At 34.9% G+C, this 21,723-nt stretch overlaps 1 protein-coding gene across 1 annotated transcript in view; it reads left to right on the top strand.

The window, feature by feature from the left end:
* Positions 1–9,570: 9,570 nt before the first annotated feature.
* LOC110029673 (peroxidase 52-like) overlaps positions 9,571–21,723 on the top strand; it is a 12,300-nt gene continuing 147 nt past the window's right edge. The window contains 4 exon segments of the mRNA XM_020732080.1: positions 9,571–9,843; positions 9,940–10,660; positions 20,860–21,083; positions 21,184–21,723. The exon segment at positions 21,184–21,723 is cut by the window's right edge and continues 35 nt beyond it. Coding sequence (XP_020587739.1) covers positions 9,628–9,843; positions 9,940–10,660; positions 20,860–21,083; positions 21,184–21,723 — 1,701 coding nt within the window. The 5' untranslated portion in view covers positions 9,571–9,627.

Raw genomic sequence — 21,723 nt, 5'->3', positions numbered from 1 at the left:
AATAAAATATATATATATATATATGAGTGGTTGATTGAAAGAGATATAATACAAAAAGAGCTTATGCCATAACATGGTTTTCTTTATTAATAATAACTATAAATACATTTGTATTCTTCAACGGTGTTCTTAAACATGCTAGTTTGTGCTATATATTAATTATAATATGCTTGCTCCTTTTTTTTTTATAGAAAGAGATGCAGAATAATTAGTATTTGCTTATGAATATGAATGTGTGCCTAGAATCAAGAATTTACTTTAAATATGCAAAAGAGGACTTCGATGATTATCAAAACCAACTTGCATAAATCCTTACTAATACAATGTTTAAGATAGATCATGCAGAACAATTTAAGTTAATATTAGTGAAAGTGGAGATTATAAATGTGATTGTATCAACATATCCACATGCTATTGCTGCATTTGGAGTAAGATGAGTGGACTATACTTTATTCAAGTGAGAGTGTCTAAAATTAAAAAAATATGCCTTGATCTATGAAGGAGTTTTTTGTACAATCTCTAATTATAGCTTTTGACAAGAATTCAATCCAAAAAATAAATAATAAAGTTGTATACAACTATTAAAAGACAACAAGGTCAATTAAGGGTAACACATATTCACAATATAATAGACAAAAATATAGACATATATTGCCATCAAGTGGAACACTATAGATTCACAAGCTAATAAAAGCTAATGAACCTATGATATAGATTCATTTCTTTTTTTTTTTAATTTAAGTGAGAAGCCAGATCATGGAAGCATAACTAGAATGTCCATGAGAAAGAAATAATGGAGTGGCAACAATATTATTAAGTCATAAATGTTGGCACTTATTTCTTAGGAGTTAAATGGAACATGTCTTCTTATTTATCATAATGAAATGTTTATTAAATTATGTCATTCTATGTCTGAGAAATTTCATGAACTATTTGTTTAATTTTTTTAATCATTCTAAATTAAAGATTAAATATAATAATTGTACAATGGCAAAAATCTTTCGAAATAAAAATTTATAAATATTTTAAGAAGATCTCATGGTCAAATCTCAAAATAAATAAATTTATGTTTCCAACAAAATTTCATAAAACATTTGAAAGAAACATTTTTTTATAAAATTTCTAAATAAATTTAATAAAATTTGAAAATATTTCTAATTAATCTTTTAATAATTAATACAATTATTTTTTGTCTTTTATCAATTAGATAAAAAAGTATTTCAAGTTAGAATAAATAAATAAATAAATAATAGGTGGGTAGTTATCCTAATATATAATCACTCGTTATTTGGGCAACTTATGGAATGAGTTTATTTGCACATGGAAGGAGCTTATAATTGGATGACTAAGTTCCATGTAAATTTGTTAATATATTATTGTTAAAGGGTTTATACTAAAATTTCATATCTTAAATTTCTTTATAATTCTATAAATGATAGAAAAAATTCCAATTGCATAAATGAACTTTCTACCCCCTTAGGTATAGTCTACTTCTGTAATAAAAGGGTTGATGCTATAACAAAATACTCCATGGCTCTTTAATAATCACTTTTCTTCTTCATTAGAACCTATCAAAAACTTTTCATGTAATGCATTGATTCATCGGTAGATCATCAAATAAATTATCAAGATAGTCATTAATTCCAAAAATTATTGAAACTCTCCACAACATATGCATTGACAAAACTCAAGGACTGGATGGGTTGACTCTAAGTTCTTTATTCACTCTTGTAATATCATCATAAGATAATTTTTGTTGTTGTGCATCATTTCTTCTTAACCTTAAATGTACCCACACTATTTAAACACAATATCATCTCTATTATTAAAAAAAAAAAAAACATTCAAATTCCATTACCTATTAGAGGCCCATATCGCTATGTAACATTTTTTTACAATGTCATGGGAAAAAATCCACGCAAATAGGCTTAAAAATATTCTCATCATATTATCCATCTAGCAAGATCAGCTTTCATAAGAATTATAGATATTTAGGACAACATCATGCTCGATAATGAACTAATTTATATCCAAGCAGACTAAAGGATATTTTTGTGTAAAAATTAAGCTTAAGAATGCTTTAAAATGCCAATAAAAATAACTTCTTTATATATTGTCTCAAAATGAGTTTTCCCAATTATTTATTGAGTGTGTTTTTGATTGCATTAGTGTTGTTCCATTCTCTATTATTCTTAATGGAGAAACTAGAAGTTAATTTTCTCCCTTATCATGCTTTATATTGTTGGATTGTTGTGTTAGAGGGGTTAAAAATTATTGAAAATCTTAACAAAAGTAGCTTGAATTTTGGTGCTGCTTGCATGCTTTGTGAACACAATGCGGGAACTCGCAATCTTTTATTTTTTACTTGTCTTTTGTCTATGTAGTCGATTCACAATCTTCTACCAAATGAGAATTTTTTTCCTCAAGTAATCATCTCTTAAGTATGTTCTGCTTTGCTTTTCTGAACTCTCCTAACACTCACAATAAATGTAGGTTCTTCTTAATTAACTCTCCTAACACTCACCATAAGAAGGTATAGAGGCTTCATTTCTTGTAGGTCTCTATTATTATTTATTTTATTTGGAGTGATATGCAAGAAAAATTAACAATAATAATTCTTCTTTGACAACTTTGATAATGAGAGTAGCAAATCAAGTAGCTCTTAAATTGAGGAGAGGGGCCATTAATGATGTTTGGCTTCCTGATATCAAAATATTAGTTTCTTATAAGGGATCATGCCTCTTTTAATGTTGTTGCAACTCTTTTTTAACGAAGTTTCATATGTATCTGTTTGACTGCTTTATCTTTCTCTTTTTAATGGCATGGTAGCCTAAATGATTGTTTTTGAAGTTGATGGCTTTAAATGTTCCTACCTATTGCTAATAGAGAATTATACTATAGCATTTTCATTCAAGGATGCTCTAGCAAATCTTTTACTGGATTCTAATCTTAGGAAATGATGAAAATAGTCATTACTTTCTTATGGAAGGTCTTGCTCAACCCAACCTCTCTTGCATCTTGAATTACCGTGACTATATGCTTTCATATAGGGCTGGATGTAACCTTAGGTAATGGATTACCTCATCACTGTATTAAGTTCCACTTTTTCTATAAATGTTGGCAAACTTATTAGTATATTGAGTTGTTTAGTTTATTTTTACATACTGTTGGAGGTGGTGCGCTTGCTGGTTTGTTTTAAGTTTTAAATTTGAATATAGAGGCAGCATGGAGGGTGTTGTTGGATGCATCACAACTGTAGACCAAATTCAGAGCCACTAATTTTGAATAGTTTCTAATTTTTTTTTAATTGTTTTGAGGTCTTTTAATGAAAGTGATATATTGTATTTTGACCTTTTCTAGTCCCTTTCCTTTAATTCACAAGATAAATAAATTGCTATTAGCCCTCATTTTTCATTTTTAAAAAAAAAAAAAAAAAAAAAAAAAATCCTTGTCTAAATTTTTTGAAGAACAAAAATATTAAGAATTGAAAATAGATTAGCATGATAGCATGGAGTGAAACAAATTAAAATAATAATATAGTTATCAATGCTACCTCTTCATTTATCGTGACATTTTCTTCACTTTCCCTATTTTGATCTTCAATGAGCTTTTCTATTACTAGCTTGTAGTAATCTTCTTCAACAAAATACCAGCCAGATTCATTATTTCCATACGCCTGCCATCCAAGCAACTTTTTCATAACTCCTTATTTACAGAAATAAAAGACTGAATGTCAAGGAGAAAAGCGAAATTTTTGTACTTTTAGGAGCGCTCTGACTTTATCTTGTATCTGCTTCTTTGTGAACCCAAGTGGAGTCAGCGCAGCAACAGCCCCATCCATTCGATGGGTTCTAGCCTTAAAAATTTCTCAAAAAAATTTCAAAAGATTTTCATCTGTTTTTTTCAAGAAATTGTGTTTACTGTGAAAATGATAATGAAAAAATGGTAAATGAGAAACCTTTTTTGATCCTGCTGGAGCCATGGTCGGAGTTGGGAGAGAACCGCTGGCCTAATACTAATGAGTGATCACACCGAGTAGTAGCAAGCTAGTTCCGTCAGGGTGTTGAGGATTCAAATTCCTTTGTACAATTGTGAGGAATATGCAAACATGGACTTTAATTTTAAATGATCTAAGCGGTTTGTTTTAGAAATGTGGAGAGAAAGAGAATAAGTGTGATTTGTCTTACGTGAGGATGGAGATCCAAAAGTAAATACATCTCTTAGAACTTTAGATGAAGGTCTTATTTATAGGCCTTATAATGTATTAATGGAATAGTATCTTCTCTTTATTAACATTTTCATATCCAGTTTAGATGTCAATAAATTTAGATGTTAATACACTAAATTTTGGTTTTAATATGCATTCATAGCTGTACCATTTTGCTTTCTATCCCATTAAGACATCATTTAAATCAAGTGTTAATATACCTTAAATTCAGGTTTTCATAAACAATCATTTTTATATATTATTTTGTTTCTATAAATATTATATTATAAAGTCTTCACAAATACAAAGACATCGATTATCTTGAGATATATAAACTGCAATAGTTTGACTAATTAATTTTTAGCCTTGCACTCTTTAATGGATCGTAACTTAACAACTCAATTTCATCAATGTATTTCTTCATTGAAAATTGTTCACTAAAGATGTCTCCATGCATCAAACTCTTTATTCTTGAGATCAAAAATAGGTTGAATAATTTCTATCAAATACAACGGCCTGTTATGGCCTCAAAAAAGCTCCCTATGCTTCGTATCACAACTTTATTGTTTCCTTATATCCATTGGATTTGTTGGCTCATAGACAAATACATCATTATTTATCTACTAAAAAAAGCTTCTTGTATGTATATCACGGTCCATATTGAAGATATCATTCTCAAAGGCAGTAACCCCAACTTTCTTCAATAAATCACACATAAGATTCAAATCATCTCCTCTCCTCAAGATTTTTTTCTCTCTCAACACAAATATATACCACTTTCATGTTGCCCCAACCACAAGCTAACAATCTTTGATGGCTTCACCAACACCAATGCAACCAAATATCACCCCACCAACATGAATGTACTTTAATACGTCTCTCTCAAAAGACTATACATCACCTTTTTTACAGCAAACTCTTAATTTATGCCTCAACCAACGACTATACATTAGAGTTTTGCTAAGCACATTATTCATTACCTATGAGCCACCATCAATCATGGGTTATTCTTTCACTGCTACTACTCACTTTCTTTAAATAACCTCTCTAATGCACAACATAGTTGATCGCACCTCCATAAGCTATTATGTTATCTTGCTCGGTCGTAATGCTATCTTTCGGAGCTTCAACAAACAACAAATCATTGCTCATTCTTCAACTAAATAAAATGTAGTGCCATTATCTCTATCATAGTTAAACCCACTTTACTAAGTTCAATAGTTCGTAAACTATTCACTTAACTACCCACTACACTTGCTATTTATTATGACAATATCTGTGTCACCTACATGTGGAACGACCTAATTTCTAATTATTCTTACATCAAACATATTTCCATTGAATTTCATTTAATTTTAGAAAATGTTCAAAATGGAGCTATTTGTGTCTCAATTTTCACCTGATGATCAAGTTTCAGATGCACTCATCAAACCTCTCTTTTGTCCAATAGTCAGCTTAGATTTTTTCTTGATGGAGCACAATCTAACTACTTAAAAAATACTCTAAAATTTTTTTTTTATTATTTTAATTTAATATTTTGAGTTACTCATATAAATTTATTATTTATTTTTTTTAAATATTAATAAACTTGTGATTAAATTAGATAATGAATAATTAGAATTATTTATTACGAGTAAAAAATTAATAAATGCAAATAACAAATATAAATAATAAATGAACAAATTTATTTAGATCATTTTTATATTCATTATATATATATATATATATATATATATAACATTATGTGTGTGTGTGTGTGTGTGTGTGTGTCTAGATTAGCACCTTATTATGGGACTCCACCTTGGGGCGTCATGTAGGAATCTCATAAAATTACTTAATTATATTATCGCATTAATATGTCATTCAACTAAGCATTTATACACCTTAAAATTAAGTGTTAATACATTTTTAATTTAGATGTTAATACACATTTTTATTTTTATCATCTTTGTCTTATTCCTTTAAGATGTAATTAAATTCAGGTTTTGGGATGCCTTTGTTTTTATAAATTATTAGTATGTATAAATGTGGCTTTAACTTATTAATGTAAATTGAATTTATTCCAAATTATGCAATATTCATTTAACTAAAGAAATTAATGAATATATCAGTTATATATATGTAATATATATATATATATATATATTGTATTTTGCTAAAATAAATTTCTATCTTTGATGATATCTAAAATGCACATACACTTATAATAAATTGAAGAAAATTTTAAAATAATAATAATAATAATAATAATAATGATAATAAGACATATTGTTAAACTATCTTTCCATATACATAAATTACACTTGAAAATTCATTCATTTAATGCTTAATAAAATATATTAATGATGATAATGTAGTATATAAATCACTTACCAATAATCACTCCAAGAATTTCATGGAAATAATATTTTGTTAAAACATTAAAAATTTTATGTAGCATTTGTAGGTTGAAGAGAACTTTCATAAAAATCCAATTGACATACTTTCATGGTAAACATTTTGATATCAAGAAAAATTACTTTTAATTGAAATGAAAAATGAGGATATATCGACCCCATTTGAGGAAACAAATTTTTCTGAGAGTCCCAACAACAAAATATATAAATTTAGATGTTATTCTCAACACAGTTATAGAGGATTATCGTGTATCCTCTCTAGAGACGAGAAAATGTTACGTCCAGATATTCATATGTCTGTGCGACGGTGTGAATTCGACGACATCATTATGCACAATTCCATGGTTGGATCAATGCTTTTCTCCTCACATCCGGACAGCGAATGCAATTTTCTTCTCGATGGAACACAATCATCTGAGTATGATAATATTTAATTGCTTTTAAGAAAAAAATAGGGCCAATGAAAAGATAACTAAGATTTGTGAGATTTTCACCACACATGAGAGATATTTATACTTTAAAATGTGGATAATAAGTTATAAAACCTTTTATAAATTTTCTAAATATTTTCAACGTTATCTTTTGAAAAAATATGTAGCTCTCATTCTATAAAAGAAAAAAAAAAGTATTTAATATTTAAAATGAAGAACGAGGACATATGTACATGGCATGTGACCGTCCGAAAATGAGGACATAATATTCCCCCTCCCTAATGAAGCATATGACGATGTGACGTTCATTGATTGACCATTATGACATGAGGACATAGTATTTCCTCCTTATCATGTATATGTATATATATATATATATATATATATATATATATATATAGCTATATAGCTATATCTATATACCTATATATAAGCAGAATAATTGTGAAATTATAATCATGCCCTTAATATTGTTCTAGTCGATTAACTTTCGTTAGTCTCTCTTCGATTTGGTACGTCACCAGGCTTTAAGCATCAGACGAGCTTTAGCTTATCAGCTTCATAGTTGATATGTCATCCAAGTTGGTCGTCTCTCCAGTTAACCAGCTCTTAGATGAATTACGGGTCATTTGCTAGACTCAGGTCCCAACATGACAAAAGTATTTATTAGCCCTTCAACATTAACTTTTCAGGGGGACTTTTTAGTAATTACAGAGTTATTTGCATATAATAAGACTGTGAGCCGCCTCGATCAATGAAGGTTGTCGATCATCTAATAAACCTTGACTCGATTGATATCTAGTCCGAAAGAGGATTTCCGTCGATCATCCTGAAGACTGAATACGCCCTAAGAGAGCTTCTCCTAGTACCTTATGTCGATCGTTAGAACAAGGTGCTTCTCTCGCCAACATTCATCCATAAACGATCGTCGAAGGCTATGTTCGATCGTCCGCATCTACTTCCTAAGTCATTCATCTATTTTGAGATTCATGCTGACATATTTTTATATGTACAGAAATCAACGAATCTCTAAAAAAAATACATGAGAAAAGGTTTTTGGTTGAATAATAGAAGATCTAGATTAGAATATACATTATTTTATGGTAGATGTGAGATACCAAATAAGATAATGTACGACATCCATGTGAGGAGTTCTTAGTTGAGCAAGATACTAACTCAATTTATGTACCATGAAGGCGATATTAAGGTGTGAGATGTAATGATTATTTATGTATCTTTATCAAGATACTTGCTTAAGTCTATAGATACATTAAGAGTCCGTTTGGGGCAGCTTATAAGTGCGGACGGCGTTTTCAAAACGCTGTCGTACCATTTGGTTTACGTGTTTTGCCAGCTTATCTGAAACTGTGTTTAGGTTTTTTCACTAAACGCAGGCTGCGGGTCGACCCTTGTGGCCAGCTTGCGGGCCGCATTTCAGGATAAGCAGTTTATCCTGAAATGCACAAGCTGCCCCAAACGGACTCTTAATGTATTCCCCTTAGTGTGGAAGCCAAGAGGCCGTTCCATATAAACCTTTTCTAATAATTAAGTTGTCATGTAAAAAAAAAAACATTATTTATGTCTAATTGATTAAGAATCTAATAAAGGTTAGCTACAAGGGCAAGAAGCAATTTTAGTGTAACACCTTTTTTAAGAGATGAAAAGTGTCAAAGTGATGAACTCATTTTTGTTATGCATGCCCCTTGGTAATAAGTTGACCTTTGTATTTTTTTATGGATCCATTTAAATTTTATTTGATCCTATGGGTCCATCGGCAACTAATGGCATGTTTCCCTTTTGGTAAGCTGATGATTGACAATGTCAGATTGGCCATAAATTAAAGCACGCAGTTTGGCTTCCCTACTTTCACACCATTCAAAAAAGAGGAACAATTAATAATAGAATTATGGTCCTTATTGAAAAGAAACATGTAAAATATATTTTTGATAATGCTTAAATATTTAGTTGTAACGTATATAATTGAAAATTGAGTATGTCTAGCTCGAACTATTTCACTCAATCGGATAAGTAGACCTCGTGATCTTCTATAAGTGGGTCTATATTCACCGTACTCTTCTAATTTTCTCAGAATTAACATTGGTAATTTTTTGATTGACAAAATCATGTAGCAAATTGATTCCTATTACAATTCAATTTATATCATCCCAAATTAGTATTCCCCTCAAGTTTAAATCCCTCTCCTAAAATTTTTCAATAAAGAAAAACTCCACGTCTAAAAGAGAAAAGGCGATTGAATAATAGTACTATTGTCAATCAAACCAAAGAGACCCATCACAAAAAGCACGAGGGATGGCGAGGTCTAGCGGTAGGTCGTTGTCAACCACACCTCGGGAATTTTGCAGGCGGGCCGAGCTGTCGTTGACTTGACTCCATCAACACCCAAGTTAAAAATAACGCAGAGCAGCTTCTTCGAATGTTCAACAATACCCTCCCTCTATCCATATTCCCAATCACTTATATGTATATAAATACCCCACAAACCTATCATTCCTCTCATTACAACGAATCCATAAACCTCTACTACCTTCTTCCACTCCTTCATCATTAGCTTCTAAACAGCCAGCAGCCAGTCATGGCCTCTAATGCTAAAACGTCATTTCTGGCTCTCCCAATCTTATTGCTCTTACTAGCTTCCTCCGCTGAAGCCCAACTCTCTCCAAACTTCTACGCCAAAACATGCCCCAACCTGCAATCCATTGTGCGCTCATCCATGGCGCAAGCCGTCGCCAAAGAGCCGCGCATGGCTGCCTCCATTCTCCGCCTCTTCTTTCACGACTGCTTCGTTAATGTATATCTTCACACCTCCTCTACCTACTTTTATATATATATAGGGACAATCATATCATTTCTTATATAATGTATTAATTAACTTTAACAATTTCAGGGTTGCGATGGTTCTGTTCTTCTGGACGACACCCCAACACTGACAGGCGAAAAGAACGCATTCCCCAACAAAAACTCCGCAAGAGGATTTGAGGTCATCGATGCCATTAAATCCAGCGTCGAAGCCTCCTGCAAATCAACTGTTTCCTGTGCCGACATCCTCGCTCTCGCTACTCGCGATGGCGTAGTTCAGCTGGGTGGGCCGACGTGGGCTGTAGCTCTGGGCCGTAGAGACGCCACCACGGCCAGCCAAAGCGCGGCGAACAGCGATCTCCCAGGCCCATCATCAACCCTCTCCACACTCATCTCCAAGTTCGCCGCAAAGGGTCTGAACGCACGTGACATGACGGCGTTGTCTGGGGCCCACACCATAGGCCAAACCCAATGCCAATTCTTCCGCTCTCGCATCTACAATGACAACAACATCAACCCCAGCTTCGCTGCCCTGCGACGGGGAAGCTGCCCACAGGCTTCGGGTGGAGATACAAATTTGGCGCCGCTGGACGTTCAGAGCCCCAATAAGTTCGGGTCGGAATACTATCAGAACTTGATGGGCTCCCGGGGGCTGTTGCATTCCGATCAGGAGCTCTTCAATAATGGAACGCAGGATGCTTTGGTGAGGCAGTACAGCAACAATAAAGCTCTCTTCTTCCGCGATTTTGCAGCGGCTATGGTGAAGATGGGGGGTATTACTCCGCTTACGGGAACCAGCGGAGAGATACGTTTGAATTGCAGAAAGGTTAACTCCTGATTACTGATTTCTTAAACTTCATGTGCCTGATATATGTCGCTTTTAAGTTGTTTATTTATTTATTAGAAAATTCTTTTATTAAAGTTGTGTGGGCAAAATGTCCGAAAATGTATTTTTAACTTGGAATTGTATTTGGATCATTTATAAATAAAGATGTCTATTGTTGAATCTTGATTGGTCCCTTACTTACACTCTAATACAATATAAGAAGAGAGAGATAGTCAACACTAATATGTTTTTGTATATCCCTTAAAATGATCGCCTTCAATATAGCAGATATAATTGTATATTATTTTAGCTCCTGCTTTAAGGGAGATTGTACAAATATTATAAATATTTTACATAAGTGAGTTTATTGCTCGGCTACTCTCTGGCTTGGTCGGCTAGGCCAGTACATCTTCGGCTCGATAAGTTCGATCCAGTCACTAAGGTTGAGCCGACATTGCTGGTCAAACGAGTTTGATTAGCTGTAGGACCGCATGACTAATTATATTTGCTAGACTTTGTCAATCGATTGACCTAGTCTGTTTTTCGACCATCGATCCAGAAATGAAGCGCTCATGTTTGTGTGACAAGACTAGATCATCTGACAGAAGATGAATCATTGTAACCAGATAGACAGCTCGTTCCTCAACTAGGAGAGCTTGTGGGATGATTATAAGACTTTATTGTGTTATTAATAAGTGTCAGATGTTGTAGATGGAGCCCGGTTAAATTTTTCCCCGCTCCCGCCTCCCGTTCCCATCTCCCGCTCCTCTGTCGCGAAATGTCGTGACTGTCCCGCCTCTCCTTTTGTTTTTGCGAATTGGCGCCTGCTCCCACTCCCGCCCCGTGAAGCGAAGCGTCCAGTCATGAACCGTAGGTGCCAACCGCTCCCGCCTTCCCTTTTTTGTGAAGTGAAGCATCTCTTTGTTCCCTCCTATTCGTGATAAAATGTTTTGGATGACTCTTATTGGGTTTTATAAGTCACGGTGTTCTTCTTTGATTTTCCTCGAGATAGAAGAAGGTTTCCTCGGGATAGAAGAAAGGAAAGTGCAAGAGGTAGTTCCATGCGGTGAAGAAAGAAGAAAGAAGAAGAAAATTGTTCTCCATTGGCTTCTTCTTGGTGGCTTGTGGCAGAAGAGAAATTGAGTTTATTTCTCTTGTAAGTTTATCTTCTTCGGTATATCTCGATATAGAGTTTTTTCGGTGTATCTCAATGTAGAGAGATAAGAATAGAGAAATAAAAAGAAAGAGCAACGAAGTCAGAGATTCCTCTTGTAAGTCCAGATGATCGACTGGTGTAAATTCCTCAAGTAGTAAAATCCTCTGCAACTCTGTGGACGTAGGCAATTTGTCGAACAACGTAAATTTGTGTGTTCTTTTCTGGTGTGATTTTTCTCGTTCTATTTTTTTGCTTCTTCGTTCATTATGTTGTTCTATTATATATATACCACAAGAACAACTGGTGTATATATAGATCTAACAACGCAACAACCGATATCAGAGCTTTGTTCGGATCTGAGGAAGAATGATAGAATGATAGGAAGAATGATGGCTGCAGATGAAGTGAAGGTTTCAGGAATCGAGAAGTTTGATGACACAGATTTTGGTTATTGGAGGATGCAGATAGAGGACTATCTCTATAGGAAGAAACTTCATCTTTCGTTAATAGGGAAAAGACCTGAAAGGATGGGTAAAGGAGGGGTAAAGTTGAAGGAAATTTGTTGGATCGACAAGTTCTGGGGATTATTTGATTGACCCTATCGAGGTCCGTTGCACACAACGTCGTCAAGGAAAGGACGACATTAGATCTCATGGCAGTCTTATCAGATATGTATGAAAAGTCATCAACGAATAATAATGTGTACTTGGTGAAGAAGTTATTCAATTTGAAGATGGCAGAAGGTGTTATTGTTGTTCATCCCTGAATAATTTCAATACTATCACAAATCAATTGTCGTTTGTTGAAATTGATTTTGAAGATGAGATACGTGTGTTGATATTGTTGGCATCGTTTTCAAATAGTTGGGAAGTCATAATGATGGCAGTTAGCAGTTTTGCAAGTAAATATAAATTAAAATGCGATGATATTCGTGATTTGATTTTGGCTGAGGAAGTGCGCAGAAAAAATTCTGGCGAGATCTCAGATTCGAGTTTGGCACTGAATGTTGATTTCAGAGGGAGATGACATGACAGAAACTCAAATAAAGTGAGATCAAAATCAAAGTCTGGTCAGCAGACAATCTGCTGGAATTGTGGCAAGGCTGGCCACATAAGGAGGAACTGCAAGATTCTCAAGAATATGGAGAATGATAGCGCAAATGTGGTATTTGAAGAAGTATATGATGCACTATTGATGATAGTTCATAGTTCTGTTGATGATAGAAGAGAAGAGGTTAGTGGGTACGAGGCACCAATTCCTATTGTTCCACACACAGATGGTAGATAACCACAGAGTTATGAAGAAATCTTATAAGATAAAAGTTCGAGCAAGTGGAAGCTGACATAACTTCCACCGGGGAAGAAGGAATTACACAACAAGTGGTTGTACCAGGTGAAGACTGAGGAAGACTGAGCTTGATGGACTGAGCTTGATGGCAGTAAGAGATACAATGCTAGACTTGTTGAAAAAGGCTTTCAGGAGAGGCAAAATATTGCTCATACAGTGAGAGTTGTAAGCAGAAACAAGAGTAATTCAAGAAATAGCTTGGAGATGCAAGGCTATTTGGAACCTGCTGATATATTGACTGAGGGTGTTACTCTTGAGAAACTGAAGTTGTGCGCAACTTCATTTGGTCTTTTGGAGTGAAGACAGGGCTTTGAGTTGCAGAGGTGGAGGATTCATGAAGGATTCAAGTTGGAGATTCATAGTGGAGGATTCATGTTTGAAGAAAAGAGTGATGCTGCCAGTGGAGAAGATCAGTTTGAGGAAGGAGATGTTGTTTATGTACCGGTCTCCAAGTGGGAGACTTGTTGTGGATGGAGCCCGGTTAAATTTTTCTCCGCTCCCGCCTCCCGTTCCCATCTCCGCTCCTCTATCACGAAATTTCGCGACTGTCTCGCCTCTCCTTTCATTTTTGGGAATTGGCGCCCGCTCTCGCTCCCGCCCAGTGAAGCGAAGCATCCAGTTGCGAACCGTATGTGCCAACCACTCTCGCCTTCCCTTTTTTAAGAAGTGAAGCATATCTTCGCTCCCTCCTATTCGTCATAAAAAGGTTTCGATGGCTCTCCTTGGGTTTTAGAAGTCACGGTGTTCTTCGATTTTCCTCGGGATAGAGGAAGGCTTCCTCAGGACAGAAGGTAAGAAAGTGCAAGAGGTAGTTCCTTGCAGTGAAGAAAGTAGAAAGAAGAAGAAGATTGTTCTCCATTAGCTTTTTCTTGGTGGTTTGTGGCAGAAGAGAAATTGAGTTTATTTCTCTTGTAAGTTTGTCTCTTCGGTATATCTCGGTACATAGTTTCTTCGGTGTATCTCAGTGTAGAGAAAGAAGAAGAAAGAGCAACGAAGTGAGAGATTCCTCTTGAGATTCCTCTGAGAGATTCCTCTTGTAAGTCAAGGTGATCGACTGGTATAAATTCCTCAAGTAGTAAAATCCTCTGCAACTCCGTGGATGTAAGCAATTTGCTGAACAATATAAATCTGTGTTCTTTTCTGGTGTGATTTTTCTTGTTCTATTTTTTCGCTTCATCGATCGTTCTCCTATTTGATTATATATATACCACAAGAACAGCTGGTGTATCTATAGATCTCGCAACGCAACTTCAAAAAATCAAACCAGCCATCGAATCGGTAGTGGAGAAGGTTTTAGGTTCAACGGTTGAACCGGGGTTGAACCGAATGATGTCATAAATATAAAAAAAAATTAAGTATAACTGAAATAATTCAGCATGGGAGCTCTACAAAAAGGAAACATAACCAAAAATATATAAAAGCATATAAAAGCATATAAAAGAAGAGTTAATAGACTAATAGTGATGCAAATTTCACAAAAATTAAAGAAGAAAATGAAGCTGAGAATGATTAGAGCAATATATATTCTTCATGATATCAAAAGATTCAAACCATTCTTCATGATCTCCAATAAAATATGACATAAGCAAAAATATACTTTAACAAGTTGACCGGTTTGATTGTCGATTTCAGTCGGTTCTTGTCAATTCGATGCAGAGCTAGTTTTCAGCCCTACCAAAATCAGAACACCGGTTAGTTCACGGTCGAATCGGTTGAACTGGCCAGTTTGGTTGATTTGTATAGCACGAGTTATCAATTCTTAGTCCCTGATGAGGAGCATTGAGGGAGTCCATGGGACTTTTGGTGTAATAAGGAACTAATTTCTTTCTCGGGTCCGATCTACTAGAAGGGAGGTCGATGCCTTCAAACTGCTTTCTTGTAGTGTGCTAAGATGGTTATATGTCTTGCTTTAGTGAGATTAGTTCGGATTCAGATCATTCGATTGTTTTTTTTTTTTTTTTTGTTCTTCTCCTGACCGCTCAGATGACTATATCTGATTGAATAAGCGGGTCTCTTGATCTTATGTCGTAGCTCAGATGGTTATCAATCTTTGTTTAGTGAGATTAGTTTGGATTCAAATCGTTCGGTCGTTTCTTTTTATTCTTCTCTTGGCCACTCGGATGATTATATACGATTGAATAAGTGGACCTCCTAATCTTCTGTTAGTGGGTCATCATTTATCATACTTTCTCCCTTCTGGACCGTTTGATCTCCTAAGGATTCACATCGACACATTCTTGATGTACATTTATTTATAAATTTTATCTTATCACTTGTTTACATGAACTAGAAAAATGTGACATATATAAATATATATAAAAGAAATGGCCATAGGCTATCATACGGGCCTCCAGTCACTCCTAATGTGTTTAACAATTCCAGCATCCAGTCACTCCTAATGTGTTTAACAATTCGAGCATCACCTCCTTAAGACCAACTGTGCAAGAGGGGACTGGAAGCCCGACTTGAAGGGTGTTACACCAAGGATGTCAACCAATAGACTGAGATACGCGGCACAATATATATATATATATATATATATATTATATAGAGAGAGAGAGAGAGAGAGAGAGAGATGTTAACCCTTGTTCAAGCACCTCATCAGAACTTAATGAAATTTTAAAAAAACAACAGAACAATATAAATTTTTCAGAAACTAAGTTGGCGCCAACATTCTTTTGACCAAACTTTACAGATTTAAAAAGAAAAAAAGAGAACCAAAAAAAAAGGAAGAACCCAAGCCATAATTCATATAATCACTGACCATCAGGGATGGGCTTGAGAATCTCAGAATCGTCTGGGTCAATGATGCTTGAGACAACAAATTTGGAAGTATTTGCCACAAGCAGTTCCCAAACTATTATAATTTTCTTACAAAGTAATACACAGTTTTACAAAGTAATACATAGTTTTTATGCTTAAATTAATGACATCAAGATGTTATAAATTTAAATATCAAATTTGATTGTAAAATATTAAAATATATAGGTACTGAGTGATATATATACAAATTTCCAAAAAACATATATGCACTTGCCGTGCATAGGGTTTAGTTGCATAAGGACTCAAACCACTCTTTAAGCTTAGCTTGATAAGAGCTCATTCATGTTTGTTTGACTAATTAATTGAACAAATTTGATCACTTTCGTTTATTTCATTAATTAGTTTAACAAAAAAAAATGCTCGATTATTAATGAACAAACTTGATCAACTCATTGTTCAATTTGTTTATGCTCGTGAACATTATAATTTAAAGACTGCAAACAAGCTCGTTAAGAAGCTCGATGAAACAGTTTCATTTAAAGTTCACGAATAATCACAATTAAAGCTCAATTTAATACTTATTAATAAGACGGTTAAAGCTTAATTTATAGCTTTTGAATGAACTCCTTTAAATTTTTAATTCATAATAAAAAGAATAAGATGAAACCTTTTTTGTTTAGTTGTTTATTAATTCGAGCTTGTTTATGCTAATATTAGTTGTTTATTTAGTAACTCGTTCATTTAATTAATGCTTGTTTGTTTTTGTAGGTTTAACATGTAACTCATCTATAAGATTGATAAAACTTGTTTGACTAAAATTAAATAGCTCAATTATATCATCCACTAGTTTGTTTGACAAGTCTGAGGTTGTTAGAAAATTATATAGCTTGTTAGCACTAGTTTATCTTGCTCAAAAAATTTCATTTAGATAGAGATTAAATAGCTAGATTATAGTTAATATGTTCAATAATGACTTGATTATCATCATATTAATGAACACGAACCAAACTCAAGGAGTCATAATGATAAATAAACTAAATTTGAACATAAACATAAAAACTCAATTCAAGTTCGAGCCCAAATTTGATTGACAAACAGCTTGAACACAACCCCAAAAGCTTGATTTGTGCTCGAGCACAAATTTTATAAACAAGGCCGTTTGAACACAGCCCCATTCGACTCGAGTCGGCTCAATTCATTCGTAGCCCTAGCCTAGGAGTTAATTGGCAACTTATTTTTAAAGTCAAAATGCGTACTATGTTAACAACTATTTGGTCTTTTCATATATATTTTTTATTCTCAAGATAAAATATTTTTGTATCAAGATATATACTAAAAATTTCAAAGATATTAGATAACTATATCTTATAGTAATATGCAGCATACATCTTCAATATGAATGCAAATCATATGCACTCCAAGGTTAAATGCAGCACATATTGAAGGTCAAAACGCGTTCTCTATAAACAACTGTAGGCACACCCACTCAAAACAAATATTTTTTATATAAATAAATGCTAAATAAATCATAATATTAGATAATCGTTATCATTAATTACATCACACACCTTGTTGGTCAATGTTGCCAACCACCCAATCCCAATCAATCCTAATCCAAACATGTCCATATCAAACATTCATAAACATATTAAACAATTCTTCTTCAAGGCTCATTTGACAAACCAAGCAGCCTACAAATTTTGAATGCCAAAAGGGCAGAAGTTAACGGTCTAATGCCCCTTTAAAAATGCATAAATTATAATAATAATAATTATTATTTTGACATTTGAGCTCCATATCTTCTTGGCTGACAATCTCATCTCCTTTTTTTATTAAGAGAAAGATGGATTCAACCACTAATCATCGTGACAACATTAAACTTCTAATATTCTCATTTGGTATCATCTAATGCTTTCATATACCATTAAGAGTTAAGACCGTGGCTAAGCCAACTACTAATTATTGCTTCACTTCTAACAATCTTCTATTGATCATTGCCCAATGCATAACTATGGTTGGCATCGATTAGCTAGCTCCCAACATCAATGTTGCTTTCAAAGTCACATATCTCTACTCTTGTAAAGAGGACGACCCAATAGCCTGTCAAATGTCACTAGTCGTTTGATATTTTTTATCGTCAATAACTATCAATATCTGACTGTTTTATCTCAATCATTGGTAATCACCTAGTCTCCCCTCATATTAATGTGATGAACAAAGTAATCATCTTCAATTGATAAAACTTAATTTCTAGCATGTATTATTTGATCTCGTTAACAACTAACATTCAACACATTTTACTTTTCTATCTTCAAATCTTGCTTTCAATCAGATGAATGATCAACATGTTTGCCACACATCAATCAAACCCTAACATTTGAAGTCAATTGCTGCTCTTATCAACTTGTCACATTTGTTAAGCAACAAAATTCAATTATCTATCTTCCAAGTGGCATGAATTCCGCTCTTATCAAGGGAACCTAGTTGATTGCGCGCTATCATAGTACCTTCATGATAATCTCGACCATCCCCACAATAAAAAAAAATGTTTTAAAAAATTTTATATTTACCTTATAACACCTTGGTGTAATAAACATTTGCATGAAAAAATATATTTCACCTTTAAAAAAATCATGAAAATAATTTAATGTTATGCTAATGATTTATGTGCATACATAATGATGTGTGCTAGAAAATTCCTGATGATAGAGTAACAGACTATCGTCTTAGCGTTGTACGAAAGTTCAACACACACACAGATAAAAAACAAGCGGTGATGACTCCAGAAGTTTTTACGTGGAAAACCCATAAGGGAAAAACCACGGGGTCTGACCCAGTTGCGGAAATCCACTATTAATTGATGATTACAGAAATCTCTTGTCCCACAGACGGGAAATGGTAACTATATTTTTTGGATTACAACCTAGACTGATGGTGTTTGGTTGGTGGTGATCGATGGAGGTCGATGACGGTTGGTGGAGGTCGACGACGGTCTGCGGTAGTTGACGACGGTCGACGGTGGTCGTAGGAGCTCTGTGGTGGGTCATCGACGGTTGGCGGTGGTCGACGACGATTCGCGGTGATGTTGAGCTGCAGCTTCTCCTAAAGACCTCAAGCTCTCTCTCTAAAATTCCCCCCTCCCTCTCTTATGTGAGGGGTGGGGGTCTATTTATAGTATTCTGGGTGCAATTAATGCAGGATTATCATTCATTTTGATCAGACGGTCCAGAGAGTTTTCTTTGACCATGCGACGTTTAATGGACATTTGAGTGTCTTAATGATTGTCGGAATTGAGTGAACTTGGGCTCGTAGGATGTGCCTTGTTGAGACGCTCGATTCGAATATAAACTTGCTAGTGCTGACATATGTTTGACCATCCAAATGTGTCCAGAAATCTTCTAAGGGCGGTTTAATGACTTGATATGAGCTTAATTTTACTCGGATTAGACTAGTTTTTATATCATTAGGTTTGTCTCATCAAGCTAGTCAATTTGACTATAAGTTTGTTGAAATTGGAGCTCTGGATGAATTTATATCAAGATTTGAACATTTCTTGCTCACAATATCGTCTCGGGATCCGTGCCATGATAAAAATTTGTTGGTGGCGTATCACATAAAAATATGAATGTTAAAAATATTAATGTTTAAGTGTTTGATATGTAAATACATAAGAATTGGGATCCAAAGAATTGGCTTATGTATTATTTTTCTAATGACTTTTGTTGAATTTTAATTTGTTCGTGAATCACACTCAAGAAACGAGCCAGTTTGATATACCTAATATTAATATATATCTATATATATATATATAAAATAGTAATTCATCGTCTTTTATTCATAAAATGATTCCTTTATTTATAAAAGATATTATACAATACTATAATATTATATTTTTGCTCCTAATTTAAAGAGGTGTGTATTGTGGTATCTCTCACATTTTACATGGGTAAGTCTTTCATCCGGCTGTTTTTTTTGGCTCAGCTAGTTAGTTAGGCTTAATTGGCTTTGGAACGATAAGATTATATCGGTCAGTTGAGATCTGCTCGGTTGGCTATACCTAGTCGATATGGGTTGGCCGATTGATATGTTATGACTGTTAATTTTTTACCCCTGATGAGGAGTCTATGGGTCTCTCTAAGATAGTTGGAGAAGCCAGCTAGGGAACTGGAATTTCCCTTGGGTCGGCTCTCATGTGTTGGTTGGCTTTAATATCTTTTCGTCTCGTTTCTGACTAAGTGGCTTATTCTTGTAGGTTGTGGCGTCCAGTTGTCTTTTGTCCGTCTCTTGGTTCGACCGGGTTTGGCATTGTTGGCTTAGCTCGAACTGTTTCACTCAATAAGATAAGTAGGACATGATCTTTTGTCAGTGGGTCAACTTTTATCGTAATCTTTCCTTTTTGACCGTTAAATTTTCTAAGTATGAGCATTGATAATTTTTTGATATACAAAACCATGTAGCAAATTGATTCCTATTACAATTCAATTAATATCATCCCAAATTAGTATTTCCCTCTTAAGTTTAAATCCCTCTCCTCATATTTTTCATTAAAAAAATCTCCACGCCTAAAAGAGAAAAGGCTAATGAATAATAGTACTCTTTCATTCAAACCAAAGAGACCCATCACAAAAAGCACGAGGGATCGCGAGGTCTAGCGGTATTTCGTTGTCAACCAATTACATCGGGAAGATGCAGGCGGCCCAAGCTGTCGTTGACTTGACTCCATCAACACAAAGTTAAAAATAACGCAGAGCAGCTTCTTCGAATATTCAACAATACCCTCCCTCTATCCAAACCCAATCACTTATATGTATATAAATACCCCACAAACCTATCATTCCTCTCATTACAACGAATCATAAACATCTACTACCTTCTTTCACTACTTAATCATTAGCCTTTAATCAGCCTGCAGCCAGCCATGACCTCCATCTCTAATGCGACAACCTCATTTCTGGCTCTCCCAATCTTATTGCTCTTACTAGCTTCCTCCGCTGAAGCCCAACTCTCTCCAAACTTCTACGCCAAAACATGCCCCAACCTGCAATCCATTGTGCGCTCATCCATGGCGCAAGCCGTCGCCAAAGAGCCGCGCATGGCTGCCTCCATTCTCCGCCTCTTCTTTCACGACTGCTTCGTTAATGTATATCTTCACACCTCCTCTACCTACTTTTTTATATATATATATATGGACAATCATATCATTTCTTATATAATGTATTAATTAACTTTAACAATTTCAGGGTTGCGATGGTTCTGTTCTTCTGGACGACACCCCAACACTGACAGGCGAAAAGAACGCATTCCCCAACAAAAACTCCGCAAGAGGATTTGAGGTCATCGATGCCATTAAATCCAGCGTCGAAGCCTCCTGCAAATCAACTGTTTCCTGTGCCGACATCCTCGCTCTCGCTACTCGCGATGGCGTAGTTCAGCTGGGTGGGCCGACGTGGGCTGTAGCTCTGGGCCGTAGAGACGCCACCACGGCCAGCCAAAGCGCGGCGAACAGCGATCTCCCAGGCCCATCATCAACCCTCTCCACACTCATCTCCAAGTTCGCCGCAAAGGGTCTGAACGCACGTGACATGACGGCGTTGTCTGGGGCCCACACCATAGGCCAAACCCAATGCCAATTCTTCCGCTCTCGCATCTACAATGACAACAACATCACCCCCAGCTTCGCTGCCCTGCGACGGGGAAGCTGCCCACAGGCTTCGGGTGGAGATACAAATTTGGCGCCGCTGGACGTTCAGAGCCCCAATAAGTTCGGGTCGGAATACTAT

This window comes from Phalaenopsis equestris, unplaced genomic scaffold (genome assembly GCF_001263595.1).
Source record: "Phalaenopsis equestris unplaced genomic scaffold, ASM126359v1 Scaffold000600, whole genome shotgun sequence".
NCBI classification, from domain to species: Eukaryota; Viridiplantae; Streptophyta; class Magnoliopsida; order Asparagales; family Orchidaceae; genus Phalaenopsis; species Phalaenopsis equestris.
This window is presented reverse-complemented; position numbering and strand designations above follow the sequence as displayed.